General features: G+C 49.3%; 1 protein-coding gene across 5 annotated transcripts; it reads left to right on the top strand.

The window, feature by feature from the left end:
• Positions 1 to 2,346: 2,346 nt before the first annotated feature.
• LOC109746839 (protein MULTIPOLAR SPINDLE 1) lies at positions 2,347 to 23,441 on the top strand. Of its 5 annotated transcripts, none has more exons than XR_012188529.1 (13): positions 2,347 to 2,611; positions 2,696 to 2,753; positions 2,826 to 2,975; positions 3,072 to 3,131; positions 3,312 to 3,394; positions 3,477 to 3,534; positions 4,508 to 4,636; positions 5,485 to 5,674; positions 6,605 to 6,675; positions 7,262 to 7,472; positions 7,634 to 7,744; positions 8,161 to 8,326; positions 23,183 to 23,441. XR_012188529.1 is itself a non-coding variant. In XM_020305946.4 (11 exons), the coding sequence occupies exons 1-10, from the start codon at positions 2,432 to 2,434 to the stop codon at positions 7,444 to 7,446; spliced, it is 1,164 nt and encodes a 387-aa protein (XP_020161535.1). In that variant the 5' UTR covers positions 2,349 to 2,431; the 3' UTR covers positions 7,447 to 7,472; positions 8,161 to 8,519. The 5 variants fall into 5 exon arrangements, 2 of the variants coding, with proteins under 2 accessions (XP_020161535.1, XP_020161533.1); XR_012188527.1 differs by having other exon boundaries at positions 2,349 to 2,611; positions 8,180 to 8,326; XR_012188528.1 differs by lacking the exons at positions 7,634 to 7,744; positions 23,183 to 23,441 and adding an exon at positions 21,998 to 22,277 and having other exon boundaries at positions 2,349 to 2,611.
• Positions 23,442 to 25,068: the final 1,627 nt, after the last annotated feature.

The raw sequence follows: 25,068 nt of genomic DNA on the forward strand, positions 1-25,068 counted from the left end.
AAAATATATTCGAGGTGGTACTAAATTTTATAATTTCCGTCCGTCTTGACTTGTCCGTACTCAGCTTTCATCTCGCGTCCTCAAATATTAGATTCAACCTAGGCAGCCCATTATTCTGGTCCATGACCCATTATTCTGGTCCACCTAGCCCAACAAACAAATAGAAATCAGAGAGCTAAGACGAGGGCAGACTCTCGATCAGTTTGGAGTTTTCCCTTGACCCTCCCATAAATATGGGCTCAAGATTCAGGAAAGAGAGAAGGGGAGGAGGTGGATCCCCTGGAGGCGGAAGGAGCCGATTGACGGCCGATCTGACGGGGCACTTCATCTCGACCATGAGACCGCGGTAGTGTACGGTCGCACACATCAGCCATCTCATCAAGCGAGGACGCGGGGGCGTTGCCATCGCTGCTTTTGAGAACCCACCGGTCCAGCGGACAGCCATGGTCGATTGGAGCTGCTAAGACAGCAGCGGCGCAGGCGCGCAACCCCACTTTGAGGTGTGGTGGCTCGTGTCAAGGAGCCAACCATGATTCAGAAGGAACGATTTGATTATCTTCTCATGTACGTGAATAATACAGTCTGATCAGCACACAATTGAGACTTTGAGATCGATCAAACGCCATTGGCCGAAGTTGCTCGTTCAGCTGGTTCGTCAATTGGTCCTTCAGACCGCCAACAATACGGCCATATGGGAACTAGAAAACCAATGCATACAACCACGAGATCATGATCCAGAAAAACCTGATCCACCACTGATCCGCTGCTGTGGCTACCGTTCGTCGTCGAGCGCCTGCACCGTTCCCGCGCCGCCCTCTGCCCATACTGTACTCACAAATCACCATGTCGTCTTCCTTGACTGGAAACTCCAGGAAAGATGGCTTTATCACATTGAAGCACCGCGGCCGCCGCCGCTATAACCAATGCCACAAGTAATATCTGGGTGATCAGGGCACCGGATGACGATTAGCTGGATGCATGCTTATCAACTGAGGGCAAGCAGCTAGATGCATGTACGGATGATTACTGCAGGCGGACCGAGATAAAAGTACTAACAACTTCGAGCACGTCACGTCCTAGGTGCGTTCCTATGCATATGTCATTATGTGCATGAAGCAAATAGCTAGATCCAGTATTGACATTAACTAAACTGAATTAGACTTCAAGATACTTTTTATTTTCTATTAGTGCCACATCTGTCACAATTTATATCCACAATTACTCACGCTTGTCGTCGTCTCCATAAAAAACTCAAGGTCTATCCGAAGTAAATATATTTGTCGCTGCATTACTTAGAGCCAATAATATATGTACATGTGTTTTTCAACTATTTAGAGATCTAGATAGAGATACTATGTGATAGTATATCATTATTGCTAAAAGGTTTGCTTCCACTGAGCATGTATGAGTATGCGCAGATAATTTCACACTTTGAAGGAAGTTTGTTTAGTTTTCAGACCTAAGTTAAGTTTATTTTGATCCAAATCCAACAATAAAATTTGGATAATTTCTCAATGTTATCTACAATGGGTGGCATGTATTTATACCATGACTAATCAGCTTGATCAATAATGTATTTTTGTATTTTTGCAGTTTCTTTTTTTTTGCGGAAGAAGGAACTTTCATTAATCAAACGGGATGATTACATTTAGACTTAACTATGCTACTATCTCTTCGGGGAAGTTTCAAAGCCAACACATAGTTCGCTATTGCACCCGTCCCATACAAGCAAGGGTGTGGCTAGCAGCATTAGCATGTCGAGTGATCTTCAGTAGACTAATGTTCCTCCTGCATATGTATTTTTGTGGTTCATATATGGTGAAAATTTTATATGTCAGCTTTCACATACACATATCTGAGTAATACCACCTCCGATCTATAATAAGTATCACAGTCTTGAACTAAACCCAGTTTAAAACTGCGACACTTATTTTATTTTAGATAGGAGGGGGTATCATTTTTATTTGTTTTTCAAGGATGAGTGTTGCATCTCAATAGTAGCATGGCTGCCGAATGCCCAGCAATTTTACACCAAACGAAAGATAAGTCGAGGCAGAAGCCGACTGATTGGGTGCTATAGTTCACCACGGGAGGTAACAGTCAAATACCATATGAATTGTCAAATTCATTTTGTACCTGTTGCAATGCACGGGCTCTTTTGCTAGTAATAATATAAAGCAATAGAAAATTATACGATACGATGAAGACGTATCACCGTATACTTCGTTCGTTCGGTTGTTGCTTTATACTTCTTTCGTCTCATAATATAATATAAGAACGTTTTTGACAACACTTGTATTGGGAGTTCATTTGGTTATATAGGTGGTATAGGGGAGTTTTTTTAATTACGAATTTCAGATTGCCCTCTCTTGTGCTTCCGTTTCTCATTTGGGCTTTTGCTCTCTCCCTCCTGCTCGTCGCCGAAATCGCCATGGCTCCCGCCTCCCGCCCGCCGACGGCGACGCCGCTGGCCGCATCCTCGTCCCGGATAGATTCGCCATCGCTGAAGGCAGCCCTCGCAATGGCTCTCATCCACTACAAACGCCTCCCCTCGACAACCGCCGCCTCCGTGGGCACCTCCTCCCCGCCTCTTATCCACTGGAAGCGCAAGGTCTCATACACAATCCCCCCTCCCCTCCTTACCACAAACCTCTAATTCCACCTTCATCTCACTTCATCCTCTTCACCGACCCAGGCTAAGGAGCGGAAGCGCGAGATCCTCCGCCTCCGCGAAGAGCTCAAGCTCCTCCAAGGTAAGTGCACGCGCCCGCGTTCGTTCAGTTTCCGGCGCCCAGTTGGTGTGACTTAGATGTTTTGTCGATCAGATGGGGTGCGCGGGGAGGCGATGGAGCCGCCGGTTGCGTCATGCCGCTGCCACTTCTTCGACGGGTGCAGCGACCTGCAGCCGCCGCCGCCAACGGGTGGAGGAGAGCATTGGGTCGACGAGGTGCTGCGGAGGAGGTTCCTCAGATTGGGTACAGTTTTAGAGTCTGCGGTCGAGATGAAATTAATTGGCCACTATGCAACCCCCCAAATTTTAACAATCGTGTTTTGTAATTTAATCGCAACAGCGCGGTGGAAGGAGAAGCGACGGAGACTGGATCGATCTCTTCCCGTCACTAGTTTGATGGGTGGGTGCTACTCAGAACATATCCTTATGCTTTAACTTTTCATTTTTTGCTCCACGAGTGTGTATGAACTGTGCGCCATTTGGAAGTTTGGATCGTTCCCCTCTTACAACTCTCTATTTCAGGTTACTGCAGCAAAATTTTATCTTCTTAAACCTTCGTTTGAATCATTTGATTGTGCAGAGTTCAATAGCGAGGATGAGATACAACAGCTTAGCTTGTCTACTGACTTCCTGGTGGAGCTATCAGATGGGATTTTTGCGAAAGTATAATTGTATCCTCTCATTGTAACTGAGATTCCCATATTTTGTTTCTTCTATGTTTCTAACGTTGGATTATCTTGTGCAGAGAGAATCTTGCTCCACATTTGCTACATTCTCTCACCAAGCAGTAAATTTCATTTTGTGTAAGTCAGAATTCTGCTATAATATCATCGTTGAATCTGACCGATAATCTAAGCTATGCATAGTGTGATGTGTAATCCAGTGAGATATTAAGAAAGTACTCGACTATGATGAACACGACATTCCGCCTTGGTGTGTATTGACCCGAAATAATTACTGTACAGTCAAGTTTTAGTATTTTCATGGGTATAATATTTGACGGAAAAAAACACAAACTTATCTACACCACAAATTCAGCCTTCTACATTTCATTTGTGCTGAACTATCACCATTTGGTCCATATGTACATTTACATGCTCAAAGAATGCAGGATATGATGTGGTTGTTTGAAATAATGAAATTTATGGGACACAAAGGCCAATTTTAGATTTCTCTTTCCAGATTGTATAATATAGAAGACTAGTACCCTATTAGTTACCACTTATCAATTCAAGCAGGATAGAATAGACACGCAGGCACACCTTACATGTACATAATAAATCATGGTGCTCATAATTTTCAGTGTGTTGACATGGCGAACCAATGGCATGGAATAAAAAAAGGGCAGCCCGATGCACGTAGCGGGTCCGGGGAAGGGTCCGACCACTTTGGGTCTTTTGTATGCAGCCTTTCCCCGCATTTCTGCAAGAGGCCGTTTCCAGACCAATGGCATGGAATCTAGGCAACAAATCAACATTGCCATATTTTGCAGAATACGACTTACAAATTCACTTCCAGCTTCCAGCCTTATTTTCTGTTGTCGTAGTGGGTTGCTATTTACTGTTTACTATAGACGTACACCACTGTAGGTGATCCAGAATCTTTTTCGAGTTCTTAAATCTGCAATGTCAGACCAAAACATGCATGTTCAAAATACAGTGCAGACAAAATTACCATTATGTTAATGATTAAATTTTCTGTTTATCTTATCTGTTCAATCCATATTTGGTTGAGACAACAGTCTTTTACCAATTTGTAAAATATGTTTTCTTTCAGCTTTACTGAAGAACATTCTATTGTCGAAAAGGGAAAAGGAACTGGTTGAGGAGATAATTGATGGTTTAGTGACACGTTTGATGAAAAGGATGTGTACCATTCCTGAAAATGCTGGTACTTCAGATTCAGGTGATACTTATTTGATATACTCTTCAAGTACTTTGGATGTTTTGTCTATATTCTTTCAGAACAGTACACACAAGGTGATGGTCTGACAGAAACATGCAATGCAACCTTACTCCTGATACAGATTTCTGGCATGCAAGTTACTCTAGTTAGTTCATAGAGTGTTTTCAAATTTGTAAATATTTACTGCGACCACAATCCCAGGCTGTTTTGCAATACATCAATATAGCACAAGTTGCTTTATGCTTCTGGTAGTATTTTACTCAGGGTCATGGCTTTCTTGAGGTCAGCCCTAAGTTATGCTGTAAAATCATCGATGATATGCTCTGGGAGATATTCAATGTGAAATAAATTATGCTTTCCTTATTATTTCGGTTTATTTACAGTACACTAGGTAGCATTCTAGCTTGCAGCCTCCATCCCAACTTATCGTCAAACAAATTTTCAATCCCAACTAGAGATAACAAATGTATGTTTACTTTATATATTTATATGGGTCCACAAAATAACGTGAAATACTTCCTGCGTACCAAAATTGAACTTGTAGTACGTGTGGAAGTCCCACCAAGTATGATAGATTAGTTATAGGCTTCATGGTGTTTGTTTTACATTCTTTCTTATAGGCAAATCATATCAACATATTCTTTTACATGATCACTTTGAATCATGTTTTATTCTGAATAGATCTGCTGAGTAGTCACGTCTGTAGTTTCATTTAGTTAGTTTTGGTCATTTCAGTGCAGAGTAATCGCAATGACATAAACTATGAATTTTGGCATTCATGTGTCTGTGCTCCTAATATCAACCAATAGTACATTGATTGTCGCCTTCCATTTTGTTCAAGTTTGCAGGGCCAGTTGACTGCTCAGATGCCCAATTCAATGTGCAGCACTTGTTCCGCAAGTTAGGAAATGAAGAATTCATTGGTCAGCGGATAATCCTTGCAGTTTCTCAAAAGATCTCAAATGTATCAGAAAGCTTGCTTCTCTTAGATCCGTTTGATGATTCCTTCCCTGATATGCATGGCAATATGTTCATTATGTAAGCTTAAGCTGATCTTCTTTTCATTCTAGTTTATATTACAGTCGAAGAATTTTAACTTATCCAAAGGCACTCATGATTCCCTGTTCTCCAGTGTACCCATTTTAATTCACTAGTTTATAACAGACGTTTTGACCTGTAGCATTGAAATCTGGATGAAAAACTATACCAGCAGTTTGCACAGGGCAGCTATTCCTACATGTGCAGTAGTTCATAGTCATTTAGTCTTGAATTATTGGATGAAGAATAGTTTGAAGAGGCTACCATTATCACTTTAGCAGTATAGTGAAAAATGCTTTGAATAGCCAATCAGTTGCCCATTAATTTAGCGCTGGCCCAAAGTGTCGCAATTAGGATACACAGAGATTAGTTAACGGGTTTGAGCTTTCATTGGCTGTCAAATCTGGTTAATTGACAGCCTACAGCCCATTTAGTTTTTTGTTTTGCGGGATTGCTCATTAACTTTTAGCATCCTGCATGTGCATCAACTATGTTATTCTTCATTGGTCCAAATTTATTCCTTTGTCTTATTGATCTTCACAGACTGTATGGTTGGATATGTGTAGAATTAACTGAACATTTGAAGGGGGATATACAACAGTTGCTACTTCCTGCAACAGTTTCAGAAATAGATGATGGTGTCGAAAATGTATTTTCAAATTTGTCAGACAAGTAACATATAAGAAACTATTTCGGTTGGCTACCTGGAACTTTATCATTAGATTTGTGATGGAAAATATTTTCACAACATGCTCTTAAATAGTAACATATTGACACACAAAATAACGGTCAAAGTTACATATTAAGAATGCGATGTGTGCTCATGTATGGAATGCCGTTTCTATAGTTCGTATGAGATTTTTTTTTGTTACCTTGATTCTGACTGTATAACTAAATGTTGCGTGTGGTCATCCTATTCGTGTGTTGCAGGATTCAATTAATCGAGTTCCTCATATCTGATTACATGAAAATTTGGCTATGTTGCGAGCAATTTGACAAAAGTTAGTGTTTTCTTACCCCTGGCCATCCTTTTCCCTATCTATCAAGTTTTCTGAATTGTGTTTGCATTCAACCCTTAAAACAACAACAGAGTCTTTCAGTCCCGAACAAGTTGGGGTAGGCTAGAGTTGAAACCCATAAGATCTCGAAACCTAGTCATGGTTCTGGCATGTGGATAGCTAACTTCCACGCACCCCTGTCTATGGCTAGTCCTTGGTGATATTTCAGTTCTTCAGGTCTCTCTTTATGGACTCCTCCCATGTCAAGTTTGGTGTAGCTCAACCTCTCTTGACATTATCAACATTAAACACGACAGTGTGAAAAATATCAGGGTCGCATCACTTGATTTAAAGAAATTGCGTCGTATCAAATATCTAAATATAGATACTATGTTTTAGTTGGCAGCCACAGTTGAGAGCTTTTTATTATATAGATGTGCATCTTTAATTACAAATTTGAATTGATAAATACTGAAATGTATATCCAAATAACACACTGCTAATAGAGCTTCATTGCATCATACTATGCTATATCTTCCCGGCAATTCATTGCAGAGAGTTTGATCAAACTTTACAAACTGTTATCCAGAAATATTTGAAGAATGGGTCAGATCTATTCTGAAGGCACGCAAAGACCTGGAAGTCGTAGAAAACATAAATGGGCTGTATGTAGTGTACATTGAGCGAGTGGTTGGAAGGTTGGCGAGGGAGGTGGCTCCTGCTGCTTACCAGGGAAAGCTGGACCTGGATGTCTTTTCCAAACTCCTGTGCTGATCACTTCCAGCCTCAGACTTGAAAATGTATTACTCACAAGTTATTTGATTGACCTGTTTACAGTTTTTTTTACTCCAGAAATTAGCTACTGAATCTATTGTTTTGCTGTTATTCTGTAAGCACATATTGTTCCATTGCCCTTTACTCACATATTCATAATATATCATGTTCTGCATATCAATTTCAGGATGCTTACCTACAGAAAGATTGTCCAGAAAGCTGGCATTCTGTAACATCTGTTCGCCACTGAACAGCCAGAACCAAGACATAACCAAAGAATGTTTAGTTATTTCATCTTGTGAGTGTGTATTTACTGCAAACCAGTTTGCTATAACCAAGTACGTATGATTAATTGTTCTAATTAGACTTAGATATGCGGATACTAGTCTATAATAAACTTCAGAATCTATGGATGGATCTAACATTGGCAGTGTTTGATTCATAAATCTTTATAACTGTGGTACCTTTCACTTCACACCGTTGCCTTGCATTTCTTGTCTTCTATTCTTGAGAGACTTGCAAATACAGTTTTTAGTTTCAAACTATAGAAAGAAAATCACCTTTCCAGCCAGCAGGTACCATTTGCCCCCTTTCTCTACTTGCATAACAAGAGCAAATCTTGTGAAGAGAGATGACAACTAATCAATCTGATGCTCTTTCAAGTCTTTGCATTATCTTGGTTAATCTCAACCGCCCTCTTCGCCTCATTGACAGGGCGTCTATGCTTGATCAGTGCAAGGTCGTTTTCGCGGGGGCTGATATGATCCAGCATCTTATGCCTCGGTGGCAAAGGGGGAAAAGGAAAAACAAGTGGCGTGTGCTGCTGTTCCAGCGCCTGGATCTGGCCTTCTTCCCCAGCTGTGAAACATCTGAATCCCAGGTTTGACACACGAGCCACTCATCTTCTTATTGCCATTTGGATACGAATGAGGCAAACGAAGGCGAGTGCACTTTACTTGGTCACCGTCGAGGCTAACTAACCAAATACTCCTATGAGATCGATTATTGCTCTTTTGGAAGTCGGATCTTGTACAGTTTAAATTCAGTAACGCAGGGGCTGCGTTGTGTGGTCGTGACTAGTCCGTTATGCCACGGTTAATGGAAATAGTTGAAACTCATTAGTACAGTTATATATGCCGGCTTGCCTTGGTTTCCCACCGACCAGGCGACCAGGCTAGCCACGTTAGGTGGTACTAGTATCTGAATAATTCCAACCTATGGGATGGATCATATTGATAGATAGATAGATAGATAGATAGATAAGATAACACGAGTGATAATAAGCCGATGGACGGAGCAAGACAAGTCGATGGAAGTGTCCGGCCCCCCAGTTTGTCCATTTGCCTCTTGCGACAGCAGCATGCATCATATTGATCGATCGATGGTGTGGGACCGGGACTGGTCCTTGAGATACCTGAATCAATTCCCAAGGCCCCAGTGAAATAATGGAGGCACCTAACTGCAGCAAGGCCGCCAGGTGATTTCGTAGGAGCATGCGTGCATCCCTGCATGCCTGGGACGATGGCCTGTCTTTGTGTCTGTCACTTGCATGCAAGTGCTACCACAAGCTAGCAGCAAGGGAAAAAGATGTTGCTTAGAGCATCTTCAGCCGTTCAGCCCCACAGGGCGTTGAAAAAGAACGGCCTGGGGGCGAACCGGCGCTAGATCGGCCCCTTGGAACGACCTAGCTCCCAGCCACGCCTCAGGCGCCGCCCCCCAAGCCGCGGCAAATTCAGACGTACATTCCCGCTCATCAAAATAGACGCCACAAATCCGGCGATCAAGCGGCCACAGTTCGGCGATCGAATGAAAAGTTCGGCGTACAAAAAAGAAAGGACGCGCGTGCAGCGCATCAGACGGCGAGGTCGGCCTCCGGAGTCGGCGGAGTCGGCGTGCGCGGGCTTGGCGGGGCCGGAGCTTCTTCTGTGCTGGGCGGCGTCGGCGTCGCTTCTGTGCTGGCATCATCGCTCGGGCTTGGCGGCGGCGTGGGCGTGGGCGTGGGAGTTGGCGGCGCCGTCGATGGCAGCTGGTTCAGGATGAGGCCACGCTCCGCCAAGTACCAGGCCTTGACCGCCTCGTCGTTGCTCTGGAGCATGTCCGCCGCGCCCAGCAGGAAAGCCAGGTCGGTGTTCCTCTTCTTCGCGGCGACGTTGGTCCGGAGTAGATCGAGCTTGACGGCGCTGCTCGACATCAACGCCGACCACCGCGCCTCTGTCTTCTCTTCACGCAGGGCGGCCCGGGCCTGTACGTCAGCGAGGCAATGCTCGATGGACTCTTGCACTCGCGCGGTAGCCTCATCGGCGTGTTTTCCCTTCTTGGCCCCTTTGTTGCCGTCAGGCCGCCCTTCTGACGCGCCCGGCGTCGGCGCGTCCGGCTTGTAGGTCTTCTTGGCCATGTCGAGGGTGCGCCGGACTTCCGCCCACTTCTCGCACTTGTCAATGCGCTTGTAAACGTGGAGGTACTTGAATTCTTGGTCGCTGTTGGTCTGGCGATACATGGCGAACATGCGCACCAGCTGCGCGGAGGAACAAACAGTTGGCGGGCGCACAAGGCGAAGAGAAGCGGGAGAACGGCGTGCCATACCTGATCCTCAACGCTGGCGCCGCTCTCCCGATTAAGGTGAAGCAGGGTCAGGAACAATGAATCTCTTTATGATAAACAGATCCATTTTGCAAGTTCGTTATTACGGGTAGTTCCTACAAAGAATCGGACTAATGACGTATACAATGCTTGAATTATCGATGTAGATGCTACATAGTGGGTTCTCATCCTTCAGAGACTACGAGTGTAATAGGAGCATCCGTTGACAAAAGGATCACCCTAAGATGATCATCTCATGACTATTGGGAACGAATCAAATCAGATGGTTCTATTTCTCAACCTTTCTGACTTGGCGAGCCGCGACCTCCTCGACGATCCCATGCCATTTGTTGCAGGCCGCCTGGATGAGCCCCCAATGGTTCGCCATTGCCTTCGCCCCGTGCTGGATGTAGACGCCTTTAAAGTAGGGGTCGATGAGTTTGCGCTCGTCGAACTCAGCCTTGATGCGCTCCCAGTATGTGTCGATGCTCTGGTTCATGTCGGTGGTTGGGTCGAGGCAGACGACTTTCCACGCTTCGGCAAGGCATTCCTGCTCCTTGGTCGCCCACTTGATGCGCGGCTCGCCGGTCCTGACCGCCCCCTTCTTCTTCTTCTTGCGCCTCTTCGCCGGAACAGTCGCCGGCGCCTCCTCCTCCTCCCCGTCCCCGTCCTCCTCCTCCTCCTCGTCCGGCTCCTCCTCGCCGTACTCGGGCTCGCCGTGCATGTCGCCGTCGAGGTCCATCATCTCGTCCTGGGTAGCGAACCCGGGGGACGCGGCTGCGGCGGCTGAGCCTGCTGTGATGATGTCGTCCATGTCCCCTTCGGTCTCGTTGACGTCGCCGAGGTGCGACGTGGAAGCTTGTGAGAAGGGCAGCGCGCCACGGCGGAGAGGGGGCGTCGGGGACGCGGAAGCCAGCGGCGAGTAGTTGTATGGAGGGTACTACACGCCGGCGAAGGCGGGCGAGGGCGTGCGCTGGGCCGGATGCCCATGGGGGAAGGTGACGTTGGGGTTGAACCCACCATGGACGTCCCCGTCGGAGTAGCCCGGCGACGGCGTGCATCCCCATGGTTGCGGCGACGACGAGAAGCCGGACGGAGAGCCAACGCTTTGCTGGCTCCAGGGCGCGTACTGGGCGTGGCCGCCGGGTGGATTCATCATCCCCATGCGAGTCGCCGAGGCGTCGGCTTGGTCCGCCGTCGCACGCGCCGCGTTGTCACGAGCCTTCTTGGCGATTGCCCTGTTTCGCCGGTCGGCGGTGACAGCCTCCCGTCGCTGAACTTCCGCCCTCCACTCGGCGTTCGTCATGCCCGGTGGCTTGGACGGCGGCGCCCTCGGCTTCCTCTGCTTCGGCTGGGCGACGGAGGCGGCCGCGGTTGTCGCGACGTGGGGGATCACGTACTTCTTCGGCGGCATGGCGGCCAAGCCGGACGGCGAGTGGGAGGGAAGAAATGGCGAGCGGAAGGGAGATTGGCGGGAGGAATGGAGAGAATGGGAGGGAAGTGGGGGAAAAACGGGAAGAAACGGCGGGAAGAGGCTCTCGACTCGCCGACAGAGCGGCCCCACGTCCCTTTTCGCTTGTGCCGGCGCCCCCAGGCGCCCCCCTGCGCGCCGGGTTCGGCCTGGGTCCGCCGGCACCAGTTTCGGCCCGAGCCAACGAAAAACGGGCTACTGGAGGCGCGACTGGACCGATTTTTGGGCGCCAGCGCGACAAATATGCCTAGGGAGGGCCTGTTGGGGGCGCGGCTGGAGATGCTCTTAAGGCCCCATTTGGTTGCGAGGGATCCCTGTGGGATACCTGCCTTTTCCCCGATTGGGCAAACCACGTGTTGAGTTCGCCCTGGGCAAGCAAACATCGCTGTTTGGTTTCGCGCGAGGGAGGAAGAACCCTGACCTTTCCATGGCCCATCCCTGGTAGATCTCCCCTGTATCGACTGGTCGGAGAGAAAAGCCTCTCCTTGTTCGCTCGCTCAGCCTCAGTCTCCGTGCTTCACGCTGCTGAATTGAAAGTGATGCCCCCGCCCCGCCCCCGACCTCCCCTCTGGCATCTCGTCCAAACTGGGATGGTGGTCTCCCCGTGGTGGGAGAGGGGATCCCCCAAAACCATGTAAATCTCCCTGAGGTGGATTAGGGCGTGTTTGGTTGCAGTTTGCAACAGTAGTTGCATTGCATGTCCATCTCTAGCCAGCCTGGTTGATGAAATGCAGCCTCATATGCAGCAGATGCAACTTGTTTGGTTGCCTGCATCGCATGAAGAGGCACTTACCCCCCTGCTGTTTGGTTGCCGTTTTTGTGCTTAGGGTGTGAGCAGATGCAAACTTCAGATGTTTGGTTGCAAACATTGTTTGTGTTCTGCTCACCCCATTCAAATGTGGTGGCCTTACCACCACATGATCAGCACAACAGCAACAACACAACAGCAGGCAACCAAATGAAATCAAACACAGCAAACAAGGAAATGACATCAAACTACTTAACTACATAGCATAAGTCTAGATTAACAGCAGGGGCATCCTCCTTCCCTGCTCCATGTCAGGGTGCTGCTCTTGGCCAAAATATGAACAAGTTCCCAGCACAAGTCTCGTCACACACCATAAAAGTTCTCCACTAACACCTTACTTAACTTAACTACATAGCCTGCTCGATGTTACCAACGCAATTGTGCCTGCTACAACGAAACCTGCACATGACCGAGGAGTCGTGGTTGTAGATCTGAACCTTCAATCCGAGTCCTGAGATGCGCACAACGACGAGGTCGCCGGGACGATCCGGTGGCGTCGGCAGAAGTAGTTCCAGCCCTGGCCAAGCACCATGTGCCCCTCGAAGTTTTGGACCTGCACCCAAAACACACACCGCTTGTTCGCCGACAGCCTGACCACGCGCGGGAGCCGCTTGATGACCAGCCAGGTGTTCATCACCTCCACGAACTTGGGAGGGACGACGAGCATGGCGAGGTCCTCGTTGTCCTTGATCTGCTGGTAGAAGCGCAGCGGCTCCCTGGCCCCCTCCTCGTGGCCCTGACTCGGAGATCGTCCCCTTGAATGAGGCACGCTCATGAAGGCGATCCTGCCAGGCAGGTCCACCGTCCTGAGCCACCTGTTCGTGGGGATGAAATCCTTGGCGCGCTCAGCTCCGGCCACCACCTGAGCTCCTCCTCCCGGCACATCCTAGTCAGTCTTCAATATCTTGTCAGGTAAGATGACAAGTATTAGTGCACAAACTCTTTGCAAAATGGCACTGATCAGAAACATCTGCCAAGAGCAAATGCCACTGATCTGTGCACAAACTCTTCGGGCAAATGCCACTTGCTGTTAGGCAAATGGCACTGATCAGTGGACTTGCCCAATAGCAAGTGCCATTGATAAGTGGCATTTTCCTAACCCTAAACCCTATGGGCAAATGCCACTTATCAATGACACTTGTTGTTGGGCAAATGCCACTGATCAGTGGCACTGATCAGTTGACTTGCTGTTGGGCAAGTCCACTTATCAGTGGCATCTGCTTTGCTGCAACTAGCACTCATCACTGTACTATCCTAACCATGGAAACATCTAAAAATAGTAACAACAAGTGCCAATAGCACCCATGCGCAGCCATGCAGATTTGGCACCATCCTAAAATGGTCCTACTACATGCACGTATAACATTCAACACAAACGCTAGCTTGAACATGTATGTTAGCAACATGAAACATGAACATGATCCTAGCTTGAACATGAACATGCCATCAGTCAACATGATTCTAGCATTCATCAGTCAACATGAACATGCCATCAGTCAACATGATTCTAGCATTCATCAGTCAACATGAACATGCCATCAGTATAACATTCATCAGTCAACATGAACAAGATTCTAGCATGAACACAGCTACATCATGAACATAGATCATAGGACACAGTAGCTGTAGCCCAAGAAAATTATCCTAGCGCACACACTGTACAAAACAAGAACAAATCAGTCCGATTAGATTCGATTGGGATCGCATCCAATCAGATCTGCTAGAATCCTATCTAATCCTATCGAATCCACTAACTACTAGCACATGCCTAAGAAATAAACCCCTAATCTACATCTACGAGCAAGCATTGAGGGGGTTTGACTCACCGGAGCACGCGCAGCCGCGGCGAACCGAGGCTGGGTGAAAACCCTGGCAGGAAGGAGAGAGGTGACGGAGCAGAGGAGGAGCCGGCCCTGGCGACGGCCTGCGGCATCGGCCCCGTGCTCAAGGCCACGCCGGAGGTCGAGGAGGACGGCCCGCCGACAGGAGAAAACCCTTGGACGGGGGTCAAGAAAACCCCCGTGCCCAATGGGGTCCCAAGAAGGGGCGGCTCCGTGGACGGCGCCGACGCCGAGCCCAGGACCACGAGGCCCGAAATCGGCGGCGGAGCAGGAGCGGCCGGCACCGCATTGGCCGGCGCTCGTGGTGGCCGGCAGCAGATGGGGGATGGCGCTCGCAGCGCCGACGCCAGGTCGTGGCCCAAGTTATGGAGCCCGGCCAGCCAGCGCTCCTGGATGCTGGCGATGCGTTGGTCGACGGGGGTCAGAGGGCGGCGCGGCGGTGGGCGTGGCGGAGCCATCGGAGGAGAGGAGAGGGAGGGGTGGTGAGGGAGAGAGAGGGAGCGGTGGGAACAGTGCGTCTGGGCGGTGACAGGAAAGTGGGGGGCGAGTTATGAGACGTCCCCTCCGTCTCCCGCGCTGCCCGAGACGTGCAACTGCCTCGCACGCGTGGCCGCGCCCAGCTAGGCTCGCGAGAAACCGCCGATTCGGCAGTTTCCGCCAGGCCAGGCTGCGGGCTGCTTTAAGCTCCGTGCGGGCCACAAACCGCATGCAGCCCAGCCAACCAAACAGGCCGCGCACATCTCGCGCGGGCCTGGTTGGGCTGCATGCGGGCAACCAAACACGCCCTCAGTGCCCTGGGAAACTTCACCTTTCCAACCAAATTAGGCTACTAAAAACACATCTTTACTTTGTTCCTGAGGGCACGGCCAACGCTCCACTGTGGACGGGTGCTCCAGCTCTATTCGTCACTCTCAATTGTTCAGCTCAGCTCAACAAGCAGCTTGCAGACTAAGATGGGATCCTACAGAGGAAGTAGGCTCTTGGCTGACAAAAGTAAGAGGAAGTAGCAAAAAGTCACTTTGGAATCCGGGTGCATTGCAACCCTATTTTTTTAACTGTGCTAAAATGCTATTTTGAAGTTTCAAAAAATTCTGAAAACAAATTAACATGTTTATATGAATGTATATTACACGTGTAAGTTTTGATGATGAAATAAGTAACCATGTGGTTACACAAAAATGACAAAATTGTAATTTTGGAAAGATGAACAATGCATACATTATTCACTATTTGGACATCATTTTATCATTTTTGTATAGGTCGCATATTTACTTATTTCATCACCAAACTTTACACATGTCTAATATACATCCATATGATCATGTAGAATTTTTTTCATAATTTTTTGAAACCTTAAATGTGATTTTTAAAGTATTTAAAATAAAGTCCTCCAATACACCTGGGTTCCAAAAATCCACTCTCGAGAAAGTAGGCTCTTGGCTGACAAAGTAAGAAAGAGAGGGCAAAAGCGAGAGAGAGATGGGGCGAGCCAGCCCTCCACGTTCATGTGAAGTACAGGAATAGTGTGCTAGAATAGAATAGAATGCACACCTCAAGCCGAGTGATGTGAACACGTGAGAGTGAGACGAGGATGACGCTAGCTGCATGTGGGTCGAGCTAGTAGACAAATTTCATCTCTCATATATCCGCGGACAGGAGGGGATCAACCTCTAATTATTCACCCTCATAGGTGTTTTCTCGTACCTGAACCCTCGAATCCATACAAGCAATATGTAAATAGCATACATAGGACATAGTTCAAACAACGAACATCATAGGATAATGAAGGCAACATTTAACTAAGACTAAATAGTTTGATAGCATAAGACGACATTTAACTAAGAATAGATAGTTCGATAGCATAACTAAACTAGGACTTACATGGGGGAAGTTCATGGGCGGCCGTCCTTGCCCTTGTTTTCTTTGTCACGGAAGTTGCACTCGAAGCGACGTAGGTGGAGACGGATCTGCTTGCTTCGGAGCTGGATGAGTCGGAGGAGGCACTAGACATGTTCTCAAACGATTTCAGGGGTAGGTCGACGAGGACACGGACAGCCCGGGTTGCTCCACCGTGAGGACAGGGGCGGTCCGGCTTGCCGCTTCACCAGATCTGGGCTTGGGCATCCTTCTTATCCAAGGCATGGCGCGGCTCCTCAATGCTTCTCAATGTCTTGGTGTTGATCTGTTGGCGGTCGAGCATGTCCGACTCCTTGGAGGATAGGGACCGTGTCATCAGATTCAGATGGCACTGGCACCCGCAACTGAAGTGACAAACGAGCAGGAGCCATGGCGCGCCTAAACCCTCTCACAGTAGGCACGCCGTGCCTGGACCATGAAGTAGCCGTCATAGCTACCATAACCGTCGCATCCGTATCATCGTTGTTGTCGTTGGCCCCAGACTCCGAGGCCGATGTTGCGGGGACAAGCACCCTCCTAGGTTGGCTCCGACGTCGCGGATCCGCTCTCACCACCTCACAATATAACTAGGAAGACATTTCAAATACCACACATCAGTCGCGAGATATGCAAGTTTGATGTATCCCATTTGATATCTTCGTGTATGAGAATCCACAAATTCTACCCTGCATTTTTGGCAAAATATTTTGTCTTCTTTTTTAGCTTCACTTGTCGAGAATTGCCACAAGCGGAAATCCTGCTTTCTATGGGTCAAAATATTCTTTCGCAAAACAATCCATCTTTTCCATTACTAGATTTATAATAAAAAGTAGAGGGCCTTATGACTTCGCCAACGGCTTCTCCATTAGTAAGTCTTTGTTAGCCCTGCTGCAAAGATCGAGCGGACATGGGCGCGAGCTTCAATCGGACGCAACATCACAGCTGGACTCAGGTCGGAGTGGCAGATAAGGCGCCTGACTACTGGAACTGTGCCTCCGACGACGGAGCTCGAGTCTCGACCCATGAACGACGAAGCGCAAGCTAGACGGTTATCTCTTCGTTGCCCCCAAATAGGCGACGAGCTCCCAATCAACATCGTCCTTGGACCGGGACCGGGCAGACTCAGATCTGCTGCCCACCATGCCGAAGATGACCAAAGAGGAGGGGCCGGGGAGCGGATCAGAGCAGAGTCCAACATATAGGCTAGGTAGGGAGGGTCCAGTTGTGTGGCGATTTTCTGTTCGGGCCGTGTCCCGGCTATTGCCTGGAAAGATGGGGGAGTAGGGGGTTGGGTTGATGATGGTCTTAGCCTCTTTGACGTTTATCCAAAATGGTTGCTTCAGCATGCATTTCCCTTGATTCCAGTGTGTTTTGTTGGCCGCAGGATAGAGGATTGTTTCAACCATCCACAAGATCAGAGAGGGAACAGTGGTAGCTTTGCAAAATGAGCACTAGATCAGAAATAGGCTCGGGCATTCTCTTTGGATGAATCTCTCTCTCTCTCTCTCTCTATATATATATATATATATATATATATATATATACATACATACATACACACACACAAAGAGGAATGGCGGCGTTAGCTTCTCTAGATCATTACCGAAAAGGGCTTTCGCCCCGCTTTACAAATAAAGCAAACAGCCAGAGAGCACACATACAAGGACTAGTTCAAACACTCGCACCCAAGTGTCACAATAGGAAGTACAAAAGGTTTTGCTGAGGGCACAGCTCAACAAGCCCAAACAAAAGGAATAAGAGCGCCGGAGAACATGTCAAGCGCCTAGTCTGGCTCCGGTGGAGGCGGAGGGGGCGGCGGCGATAGTCGGACGGCCATCGAGCGAAGGTCGGCGATGAAGGCGGAGATGGCGTCCCGGTCCAGTGGGCGGTTAAGCGGCCGCCAAAGCTGCAAGTAACCAGACAGTTTGAAGAGAGCGTCAGTAGCCCGTCGAAGAGGAGTACGCTGGATCACAAGTTTATTGCGGATCGTCCAGAGGGTCCAAGCGATGGCCCCAATCTCAAGCCACCTAATGTGGCGAGAAGGCAGGGGGAGATCTAGAGTTCGGCAAATAGGTCGGGGAAGTTGGTGTGGCACCAATTTCCGCCCACCACCTCTCTAAAGCAGCTCCACACAAATTGAGCGGACACATAAGAGAAGAAGATGTGGTTCGAGTCTTCGGGGACACCGTAAAGTGAGCAGAGGCCAGTGCCCGGGCCATTGCGCTTGCGGACCTCGACCCCAGACGGGGTCCGTCCGCGGATCCATTGCCACATGAAGATCCGGATTTTCAAAGGCAGGCAGATGGATCACAGCGCCGCAAGGGGGGGAGGGGCGGTGGAGGGGGCGATGGCCTGGTGGAGGGACTTGGTGGAGAATTGGCCTGACGGCTCAAGGCGCCATCTCACCTGATCCGGGCCAGCGTCCACTACCGGCTGGTGGAGAGCGACACAATCAAGTAACTCACGCCAGGCGGCGAAATCCAAAGGCCCAAATGGCATCCGGAATGCAAGGCGCCCTAAGTCAATAAGGGCCCTCTCTACTGAGATCGAAGGGTCGACAGCGATGGAGAAGAGGTCGGGAAAGCGCGCAGCGAAGGGGGTGTCTCTGGCCCACCGGTCAAACTAGAACAGAGTCGCAGCCCCAGATCCAACCGAGATGGAGGTCCCAATGCGGAGGACTGGGAGAAGTTGGACGACCGACTGCCAGAACTGGGAACCGCCAGATCTCTGACAGAAGGCTAGGGGTTGCCCACGCAGGTACTTGTTCTGGATGATGTCTAGCCAGAGGCCACCGTGACCTTGCGAGATGCGCCAGAGCCATCGGGATAAGAGGGCAATATTCATGCTCTTAGAGCACATGATACTGAGGCCTCCTTGTTCCCGAGGCTTGCAAATGTCAGGCCAGCTGACCATATGGTATTTCTGCTTATTGTTGTCGCCTGCCCAATAGAAACGAGACTGGACTTTGGCGATCTCATGGTGTAGAGTCTCGTGAAGGCTGTAGAAGCTCATGAGGAACAAGAGGAGGCTGGAGAGGGAGGAGTTGACGAGAATCGTCCGAGCTGCCTTTGACAACCACCTACCCTGCCATGGCTCTATGCGCGTTTGCAGCTTGGCCACGGTCGGACGCAAGTCCGCGACGGTAAGCCGGGAGTTGCTAATGGGCATTCCCAAGCAAGTCGTGGGGAAGGAGCCCAGGCGGCAGTTGAGCCGGTTGGCAATGTTCAGGCACTCAGCCGGAGAGTAGCCCATCACCATCACATCACTCTTGTCGAAGTTGATCTGAAGGCCAGACATTTGTTGGAAGCAGAGGAGAGGGAACTTAAGATTAGAGATGTCCGCCTCCGAGCCTTCAACCATGATGATGGTGTCGTCGGCGTACTGGAGAAGGGAGATCCCGGAGCCATCGGCCAGGTGGGGGTGATCCCGCGAATATGGTGTAACACTCCGGATGTAACTTGCCATATTTGTAACTCCGACTCTTGCCATTTTCGGCTATGTGTTATGATATTCCCTCCGTGGTCGCGTTTTGTCTTTCGTTTTGCATTTTGTCATGTCATGCATTTTCATATCATGTCATCATGTGCATTGCATTCGCATACGTGTTTGTCTCATGCATCCGAGCATTTTCCCCGTTGTTCGTTTTGCAATCCGGCGCTCCTATCTCCTCCGGCGCCCCCTCTTGTTTTCTTTCGTGTGCGTGTGTCAAACTTTCTCGGAATGGACTGAGGCTTGTCAAGTGGCCTTAATATACCACCCGGAGACCACCGGTCAAGTTTCGTTGCATTTGGAGGTCGTTTGGTACTCCAACGGTTAACCGGGCATCCGCAAAGTCCATTTGAGTGTCCAGCAAAACCCCCCTCAAAAACCAGCCCAAAACCCACCAAACTCTCTTTCATGCTCTAGTTCGTTCGATCACGATCGTGTGGGCGAAAACCGCACCTCATTTGGAGCCTCCTAGCTCCCTCTACCTATTTATATGTGAGACTCCCGAAATACAATCGTAGTCCAAACCCTACCTTCTTCCACCTCGCGCCCGGACGAAATTCCCCGCCGCCGGACGTGTCCGGGCCGCCATCCCGGACGAATCCCGCGCTGCCACCTGTCCCTGTCGCCGCTGTTCCCACCGCGGGCCCGCGAGCCCAGATCCGGCCCACGGGGCCCGAACCCCGCCGCCGCCCGAGGCGCCTGCCCCGCGCCCGTGGCTTGCCGCCTTCGCCGCCTCGCGCCGGCGCGCCCCCGCCGCCTCGCCGACGGTCGCCGGCGCCGCCCCCGCCGCCGCACCGCGGATCCCATCACCGTCGCCGGCCCGAGGCCCGCCGCCTCCTCCTCCCTCCGGCGCCACTCCGGTTCCCCTCGCCGCCGCGGCCTCCCTCTCCTCTCCTCCCGCCGGCGAACTCCATCGAGCGAGCTCCCTCGATCGGATCTGGTACTGGCGTTGACCTCTCCCCGTCCCCGTTTTTTCTAAGTCATGGATTTTTATAGCAATATGCCTCTGTTCGTGATGCCATAACTCCTTGCATGTAGCTCCGATTCGCGTGTGTAATATGTCAAATTGTTCGTCTCGTGATGCTCTACATTTTGTTCAATTGCACCATGTTCATTAGAGGTCATCTTGATGCCCAAATCTCTGTTGGAAGAGGGCTAGTTGCTGTTATCTGCTGGTTCTTATCAGAACTTGGAGATTTGTCATTTTTGTATCTTTAAATCTGTGCATCTCATGGACATGAGCTCTACATGTGTTTTGAAGTATGCCATGCCATCTTTCCAAGGGTGTATGCCATATATTTTTGTGATCTCTGTGGTGACTAGCACAAGCATGCAAAGTAGGCCCCGTAATATTTCTGATTTCAGGGACTTCGTGATTTCTCTAAGTCCTTGTCTGCTGTTATTTTGTTGCCATGTAAACTTGATGCTACAGAGAGATCCATGCATATTTTGGTGATGTTCAGTAAGGATGTTTTGTAGCTACAGTTGTAATTGATCCGTTCCTGCAATTGTTTGCAATTATGGAGTGCCATAGCATGACTCAATCTTGCTCTACTTTTGCTATAAAATATTCCTGGCAGATTCTTAACATGATATTCATTTTTGCCAAGCTTATTGTATTTGATCCATACATGCTATGCAATTGTTCTTGCCATGTATAGCTTCATAAACATGCCATCTTGCTGTAGGTGTGCTTGGTTTGTCATGCATTGCTCTGTAGTGAGTGCATCAAGCTCACAAAGAGGCCTGCATGTTATCGTTTCTGCCATGCTCTGTTTTCTGCTAAGTCTGGAGACCTGATAACGAAACTTGCTATGTTTACATGCTTGCCATCATATCTTCTGGTTCTTTTTGGCTTATGGTCAGTAAGGGACTTTTGTCATGTGCATTTAGTAAAACACTTCCATGCCTTGTTTTGCTATGTTAAGTTCCTGTAGCATGTTGATTTCGTGCTCTGAACATTGTTACCTGATGCTGTTTACTGCCATGTCCAGTTTTTCACTAAGTCTGTGAACCTGTTATCTTTTGCACTTTTGCCATGCTTGTTTGAGCTTGATATGTTGTGAACTAGCCGTAGCTCAGTGTTCATCTTTTGTCAAGCATCTCCTGTAGATTACTACCATGTGCTTTGTTGCTATGTTGGGGTGCTGCAGCATTGTTACGTGTTGCATTTTAAGTGCTATCTTGCTGTTTATCGCAGATTCGTGTCATTCTTGTTTTGCTTGCCATTTGCAAACCATGCATCCGTTTCCGGTGATCTTTATATCGATTTCGATCGAAATCATCTCATCTTTCCAGTGGCATGCTTGGTTTGCCAAGTTACTGCCTTGTTCATCATTTTCCTTTCGGGGCACGCATATGCATCGCATATCATATCTTGCATATCATACATGTTTTGCATCATGTTGCTTGTGCTTTTCTCGTGATTGATTGTGGTTTCGTTGCTTGTGTTCTTGTCTTGGGTAGAGCCGGGAGACGAGTACGTGAACGAGGAACCTGTTGAGTACGCTTACGAGGATCAAGCTCTCGAAAAACTCTGAGAACCTTGCAGGCAAGATGACCACCGTTGTTTGGCTAAGTTACCGCTTTTGCTCAGCCCCTCTTATAGCGTTGCTAGTTGCAGGTGAAGTTGAAGTTTGTTAAATGTCGGAACATGGATATGTTGGGATATCACAATATCTCTTATTTATTTAATGCATCTATATATTTGGTAAATGGTGGAAGGCTCGGCCTTATGCCTGGTGTTTTGTTCCACTCTTGCCGCCCTAGTTACTGATATACCGGGATTATGTTCCTTGAGTTTGTGTTCCTTACGCGGTCGGGTGATTTATGGGACCCCCTTGACAGTTCGCCTTGAATAAAACTCCTCCAGCAAGGCCCAACTTTGGTTTTACCATTTGCCGCCTAAGCCTTTTCCCCCGGGTTTTCGCGAGCCCGAGGGTCATCTTTATTTTAAACCCCCGGACCAGTGCTCCTTCGAGTGCTGGCCCAAACCGAGCGATGTCCGGCGCCCCCTGGGCAACCAGGGTCTATGCCAACCCGACGTCTGGCTCATCCGTTGTGCCCTGAGAACGAGATATGTGCAGCTCCTATCGGGATTTGTTGGCACATTCGGGGGCTTTGCTGGTCTTGTTTTACCATTGTCGAAATGTCTTCTAAACCGGGATTCTGAGACTGATCGGGTTTTTCCGGGAGAAGGTTTATCCTTCGTTGACCATGAGAGCTTATGATGGGCTAAGTTGGGACACCCCTGCAGGGTATTATCTTTCGAAAGCCGTGCCCGCGGTTATGAGGCAGATGGGAATTTGTTAATGTCCGGTTGTAGAGAACTTGTCACTTGACCCCAATTAAAATACATCAACTGCGTGTGTAGCCGTGATGGTCTCTTCTCGGCGGAGTCCGGGAAGTGAACACGGTCTGTGTTATGCATGACGTAAGTAGGTGTTCAGGATCACTTCTTGGTCATTGCTAGATGACGACCGTTCCGTTGCTTCTCTTCTCGCTCTCATTTGCGCAAGTTAGCCACCATATATGCTTTTGCCGCTGCAGCTCCACCTTATTACACCTCCCTTTCCTGTAAGCTTAAATAGTCTTGATCTCGCGGGTGTGAGATTGCTGAGTCCTCGTGACTCACAGATTCTACCAAAACAGTTGCAGGTGCCGACGATGCCAGTGCAGAGGATGGCATCGATCTCAAGTGGGAGTTCGATGAGGAACGTGGCCGTTACTATGTGTCTTTTTCTGATGATCAGTAGTGGAGCCCAGTTGGGACGATCGGGGATCTAGCATTTGGGGTTGTCTTATTTTCATCTGGATTTTGACCGTAGTCGGTCTATATGATTGTATTTTGGATGATGTATGATATTTATTTATGTATTGTGTGAAGTGGCGATTGTAAGCCAACTCTTTATCCCATTCTTGTTCATTACATGGGATTGTGTGAAGATGACCCTTCTTGCGACAAAACCACTATGCGGTTATGCCTCTAAGTCGTGCCTCGACACGTGGGAGATATAGCCGCATCGTGGGCGTTACGTATGGCCAGCATCCTTAGCCTTATTGAAGATGGCGGCAAGCACGTCCACCACCATATTGAACAAGAACGGGGAGAAGGGGTCGCCTTGTCTAACCCCACGGTGGGGAAGTAAGGGCCGATCTCCCCATTGATGTTCACAACAGTGCGACCGCAGGAAACCATCTGCATCACTCTGGTGATCCACCGGTCGTCAAAGCCCTTCCGGAGTAGAACTTCCCGAAGGAAGGACCAACTAACAGTATCGTACGCCTTATAAAAATCGATCTTCAGGAAAACCGCCCTGAGGTGTTTAGACCGGACCTCATGGAGGACTTCATGAAGAACTAGCACCCCATCTAGGATATACCGCCCTTGAATGAAGGCGGATTGGTTGGGATGGGTAATGTGATCAGCAAGAAGGGTCACCCTATTGGCGTACCCTTTCGCCAGAATCCGGAAAATCACATTGATGACTGTGATCGGTCGAAACTGGCGGATGTCGGAAGCCCCAAGCACCTTGGGGATGAGCGAAATGATCCCATAGTTGAGGCGCCCGAGGTCGATGGACCCAACGTAGAACTCGTCGAAGATGGCCATGATCTCAGGCTTGATCACGTTCCAGAAGGTCTGGAAGAATTTAACCAGGAGGCCATCCGGACCCGGAGCTGAGGTAGGGTTCATGCCTCTAATGGCAGCCCAGACCTCTCCCTCGGAGAAGGGGGCCGTAAGGGCCGCATTCTCCGCATTGGAGACCAGCTGGAGGCCGGTCCAGCAATCACGGGCCAGAGAAAGGCCGCTCCTAGGAGCGGCGGAGAACAGGGACCTATAGAACCCGTCGACATGGGACCGAATGTCACAGGGGGCCTGCAAGAGGGTCGCGCCATCCCAGAGGAGGGGGATCGTGTTGTGTCTACGGCGGCCATTCGCGATGGCCAGAAAGTAGGCCGTGTTCGTGCCACCCTTCAAAACCCATTTCTGGGCACCACAGAGACGCCAGTAGGCCTCCTCATCGGTGTAGATGACGGAGAGTTGGTCTTCCAAGTCGTATCGAGAGAGCCACTCGTCAGGAGAGAGGCCGGTCGCGTCCGCACGCAGGTCCAGGGCCTGGATGGCGGTCAACAGGGCCTTCTTGCGTTCGCGGAGGTCACGCCCCAGGTTGGCACCCCATCCCTTCATGAACTGCCGGCCACGCTTGGCACATAATTGCCACGAGTCGATGGCCGAGGGAGGGCGGGGATGAGGGTGCGCACGAGCCTCCACCCAGCGAGCGCCGACTGCCGCCATGAAACCAGTTTGGGACAACCAGAATGTCTCAAACCGGAATCGGGGGGGGGGGGGGGGGGTCGGCGGCCGCTCGTTGGCAGAGGACAGGAGGAGGGGCATGTGATCAGAGCCAATCCGGGTGATGGCCCGAAGGGAAGCTAGGGGGCAGCGGAGGTCTCATTCCGGGGAGACTAGGACCCTGTCCAGGACGGACTGGGTCGGGGATGTCTGACGATTGGTCCAGGTAAACCTGGCACCA

The sequence above is a fragment of the Aegilops tauschii genome, chromosome 7 (assembly GCF_002575655.3).
Source record: "Aegilops tauschii subsp. strangulata cultivar AL8/78 chromosome 7, Aet v6.0, whole genome shotgun sequence".
Lineage (NCBI taxonomy): Eukaryota > Viridiplantae > Streptophyta > Magnoliopsida > Poales > Poaceae > Aegilops > Aegilops tauschii.